Consider the following 5,132-nt stretch of genomic DNA (forward strand, 5'->3'; position numbering starts at 1 on the left):
CGGACCTGTTGGAGCGGGTCCAGAAGAGGGCTACGAAAATGATCAGGAGGATGGAACAACTCTCCTGTGAAGAAAGGCTGAGAGAGTTGGGGTTGTTCAGCCTAGAGAAGAGAAGGCTTTGGGGAGACCTTCTTGCAGCCTATCAGTACTTAAAGGGGGCTTATAAAAAAGATGGCGGCAAACTTTTTAGCAGGGCCTGTTGCAATAGGACGTAATGGTTTTAAACTAAGAGAGGGTAGATTGAGACTAGATCTAAGGAAGAAATTTTTTATGCTGAGGGTGGTGAAACACTGGCACAGGTTGCCCAGAGAGGTGTTAGATGCCCCATCCCTGGAAACATTCAAGGTCAGGTTGGACGGGGCTCTGAGCAACCTGATGTGGTTGAAGATGTCCCTGCCCATGGCAGGGGGGCTGGACTAAATGACCTTTAGAGGTCCCTTCCAACCCAAACTATTCTATGATTCTATGATATCCCAGGTGAATATCTTGGCTGTAGGAGTTGATGCTTTTTTCTTTCTCTACCTTTCCATAAAAGAAAAAGGGCTGATCTAGTTTACAGGCCTCACACTGGCAGAAGGTGTGTAGCTGAGAATGTTCCCCTTTGTGGTCTGGGATCTCTCTTACGTACTCACTAGCTGAAGTGGCTTTTCACAGCATGCAGGCTTTCATGAACCACATTCTTATAGATACCTAAAGCTCCTTATTTGCTGCCCAAGAAGACTTAGTATTTAACTACAAGTTAAGGAATCCAAAGGTGGCAGGGTCGCTTAAACACTGCAATGCTAACAATAGTTTGTGGATCCAACCTTAAATATTCAGAATATTAAGAATATGAATACATTGTATATAAGAGTTACTGTAGAGCCATTATCTTGACTATGAGAAGTATCTAGCTGTACTAAAAACATGAAAAACAAAAAGCTGAACTGATTTGCATACTTGAAACTACTCACTGTATTTGGGTTGAAGTGCCTCTCTAAAATTATGATCTAGAGCCAATACTTTTCACAACGCATTCCACGTCAAAAGGCAATGGAAATTCACCATGCCTGACAGTCCCAGGACTTTGTTTATACTACATTTTTCATGGGTTAGCAAGTGACTTTCAAAAACAGTAATTGTAAAAGAAAGTTGAAAAAGGAGCAATGATCTGGGAATGAGACAAAGTATTAATATTCTTAATATGAAGCATTCAGGAATGATCAAATTAGAACTTCATGTGTCACTACAGAAAGAGCTCATGTCCACGCTCCAAAACCAAATGTTCCCAACACTAAAAAGAATGTAAGTTGACAACATGAAGAAAATATTCTTGAAGTCAGATCAAAAACATGATTGTGGAGAACTGAACCCTCTCCCTCAGATTTGCTATATTCTGTCATTAGAAGTGAGTGCTTCCTTCTGATGAACGATTAGCACATCAAAACTTCTGGACAAGTGAGAACGGTAAGAAATCCTTGATGTGAATCTAAAGGTTATGAGCACACGTTCAGAGCCTAAGGAGCACTGCTCCGAGAAGATCCAGCATACTCTGTCACTCTCTGACATTTTTTTCCAATACTGGTATTTATTTATTACAACATTGACCCAATGAATAAGACCTAAAGTATATTCAGAATGTCAGCTCAGAAAGCTTTCCCCTACATGTGCACACAAGTTAACCCTTTCTCTTGCACAAGAGTTTTCCTTTGCCTAACACATTTCTCCCCCCTGTCCCCCTTCAAATTAACTTTAATTCCCTACATTTGAAGGCCATTCCTTCAGACTCAAGTAGATCAGGTGAGAAATTTCAGGATGTAAATGCAATAATCCAAGAGCCTATCTAAATGGGCTTTGCTGGAAAAGCTTTCATATTAGCACAGTGAGAAATAAATGCTATGCATATGTTGTTGAAGGAAGAAAACCAAAAGGATTGCCTAGGCAGATCCTGAAGGACAGATGCTGATCCAGACAGAACTGGTACCTGGGAGAGAACAAAGGCCCACGAAAGAGCCAGTGAAAGGCAGACAGACAGAATGGCAGACAGAATGGCAGACAGAGGAGGTTAGATATTTCTCTCTTCTTGAAGTGAGCACATTTCCAATTTCTAACAGATTCATCTGCATACAAATCATCAAACTAGAATGAGACAACTTTGCAACACAGAGTACTCGGTTCAGCTGAACGGGGCAGATTAACAAAAGGCTTGCAGACACACCTGTACCCCTTACCGCTGCACCGTCGCAGGGTCTGTTCTTTCTCAGCTCCTGCTTTCTGGTCTATAACTTCTGTTTCTTTTTTGGACAGTAACCATCCCTTCAGTCTCTAGAAGAGCCTCTTTCCTGTTACCAACTTGAGGCTTCACTCTGAGCCTATTCCCTGCTGTCGGCAGAGCTGCTCAAGCTGGCAGCTATCTACTTGTTATTCCTCACCATCTGCCTGTATCACCTCAAACTGCAGAAGCCTCTCTCAATTGCACACCATCAATTATTCTCAGGAGAGGTTCAATCTCTCCTCTTCTTCCCAGCGGTTCAATTTGACCCATATTTGATCCATTTGTGGCAATCAGATTAAGGAAAACTGCTACTTCCCTGCTGGCTGCCTAGCCACAAACTTCTAACGAATGTAATGTACAATTCAGATACACCGTTTATTAGCAGTTCAGTGTGTCTGTCACATCTTCTATGACCTGTCCACCTTTTACTAGGACATCTTTTCTTTTTATATTCTTTTTTCTTTCCTAATGAAAAGAGACAATGCTTCCTGGTATTTTCTTCTACAATTTTTCAAGTTTCCATTTATTCATTTATATTATTGGGGAACCTTCTGCACTCACACCCTTTTAGCACTTCTAAAACTTCCCTTCTACAATCCACCAGCTAGCAATGACAGAGAATACAGCTTATTTTGCTCCTTTCAGACAGCTGAAGAGAATGATTGCACAGCTATGATGTAGGCTCACTCTCTCACAGGGATTAAGAATAATTCATCAGTAGAGCACTTAGCCTTGCTGCCCTAAAAATACAAGGCAAAAAAGTCTTTGACTTAAATTCAGATTCTTCACAATGCATTATTCTTACCTTACAGCCCGCACATTACACTTATTTATTAAATATTACTATTTATTGTTTCCAGGAGTAGTAAAAGGATTATTATCCTAGTCATTGACTTTTTAAATGTCTTGGGCCTGAGTTTCAAATGTTTCATGGAGATTCAAAGTTGTTGTATGTGTATAGCTTCTATTATCTTTCATCAGGTTTCTGGAAAAACAGCATTAATAAATATAAATTTCATTTTCTAAAAAAAAAAAAAATTAATGAAAAAGAACTCTATTTCTATTTGAATGGCAACAAGCATGTTCTCCTTGCTAATAACTGTATGAAAATTCTAGAAAGTTGAGGTACGTGCTGAGGCTGAGCAATTCTAGAAAACTGACGATTCCTTGTTTTACAAGCACACGTGACGTGCCTTTAAGACAGAATTTACCACACTCTGGAGAGGCAATGTAGAGTTAAAGTGAGAGAGCTAGATAACATGTGGACAGTAAGAGAAAGAAGAAAACAGAGAAGTATGAGAAAATTTGCAGAAGACGGGTAACAGCTTTTAAATTAAACAAGTCACTATATTCCTTTCCCTTGTCTTCTCAGGCACAAGGTTTTGTCTAACTCTACATCTGTGAAACGTATGACCAGGTCTGGGGATTAAGTTTAGGTGAGGTTAACATGAGCATTAGGTTGTTTTGGTCCAATTACTGATCTGCTCTAATAAAGCCACATGATTTTGTTCACAAAAGTTTTGCAAGCTCTGATTTAGAATCTTGTTTTGGATTGTAAGTTGAAAAAGTACAAAACAAAACTCCTAGGAACTACAACTGCTTCCAAACATGAATCTTCCAAGCACAGGAAACAGAAATGCTGCTTTGGAACTGCTTCAACCTTAGGCTTTTTAAAAAAGAGATTAAAAAAAGTCATGTATAATTTAATCTGCTCATACTGCTTATTTTCCACGTACTGTCATTATTTGTTCAAATTTGTTCAGTACTGAGATTTATGCCTTTGGTCTGTGATGGGCAAGAAAAACTGAAGTACCTGTCTGGTCACTGACAGCCAGAGAAGTAGAAACAGGAAGGAGAAGGAAGACTGCCATACAAAGCCAAACTATGCAGGATCCAATGTACTTCATCTCCCCCTGGACACATGTGAACAATCAGCTACAAATCTGAAACAGAAAATAATCACATTCAGAACAATCTCTTCTTATTCTTTTCCCCTCACCCCATCAGAAAACTACAAAGAAGAATTTCTTAACTGTAAAGAAAAGAGGAAGTCGCTAGTCACACGCAAAGTGTATCATTTATCTGTTGTAAGGAGCTACAAAAAGAGCCTTATGTAATTTTAGAAATAAATGACAAATAGACTACTTTAGTTCTTTATTAAACTTAGAAGTAACACCTCAGAGATATTAGTTGTAAAGGCACTAAATTTTCATTTCATTAGTAATGACTAGTTTTCTTTTATTTTTCTCCCAGGTTTTCACTTTTAAATATATCAGCTAAAGCGTTTGGTGTCACAACACTGCCAGTGACTGCTGAAGTAGTCTTCAAATCGAAGAAGGACAACATGCAATTGTTTCAGTTTAAGTGCAAAAGAAACCGAAACACGATATTCCTCTGCCTTGCAAAATATACAAGTGCCTAGAGCAGCCTGTATTGAGTTTACAGTTTAAATCTCACAAAAATACAGTCTGGCTTCAACAACGTATCTTTTGTCCTCTAAAGAGAGTATCAGCTTTTCTTCTAAGCCAACTGCAATGTATAGATACACGTGAATTTAATGAAACACAGAAAATGACAAATATTTTTCTAATCGCATTTTCTGTAAGAAAAACAAATCACATACCTAAGATGCAATTTCTGTAATTATTTTCGCGAGGCACCTTATTCATCATCAGAGCTATTCTGTCAGTCACATGTACTGACAGCAACTACACCATCATTAACTTTTCCAGCCTCCCCAACAGCAGCGAAGTGAATACATGTTCAAGTAACATTATCATTTAATTTCCCGCACCTGCTTTACAAGCAGGCATCAGTAATTCCCTAGAGCTGCCGCTCCAGAGGTCTCATTTTCTGAAGGGCTCTTGCCAATTAAATC

The 5,132-nt window shown here is 39.0% G+C and overlaps 1 protein-coding gene across 1 annotated transcript in view; it reads right to left on the reverse strand.

Moving 5' to 3' along the window:
- COL19A1 (collagen type XIX alpha 1 chain) overlaps positions 1-4,201 on the reverse strand; it is a 204,223-nt gene extending 200,022 nt beyond the window's left edge. The window contains exon 1 of the mRNA XM_019471129.1: positions 4,068-4,201. Coding sequence (XP_019326674.1) covers positions 4,068-4,161 — 94 coding nt within the window. The 5' untranslated portion in view covers positions 4,162-4,201. The remainder of the gene's footprint in view (positions 1-4,067) is intronic.
- Positions 4,202-5,132: the final 931 nt, after the last annotated feature.

The sequence above is a fragment of the Aptenodytes forsteri genome, unplaced genomic scaffold, assembly GCF_000699145.1.
Source record: "Aptenodytes forsteri isolate BGI_AS27 unplaced genomic scaffold, ASM69914v1 Scaffold256, whole genome shotgun sequence".
In the NCBI taxonomy this organism is placed as follows: domain Eukaryota; kingdom Metazoa; phylum Chordata; class Aves; order Sphenisciformes; family Spheniscidae; genus Aptenodytes; species Aptenodytes forsteri.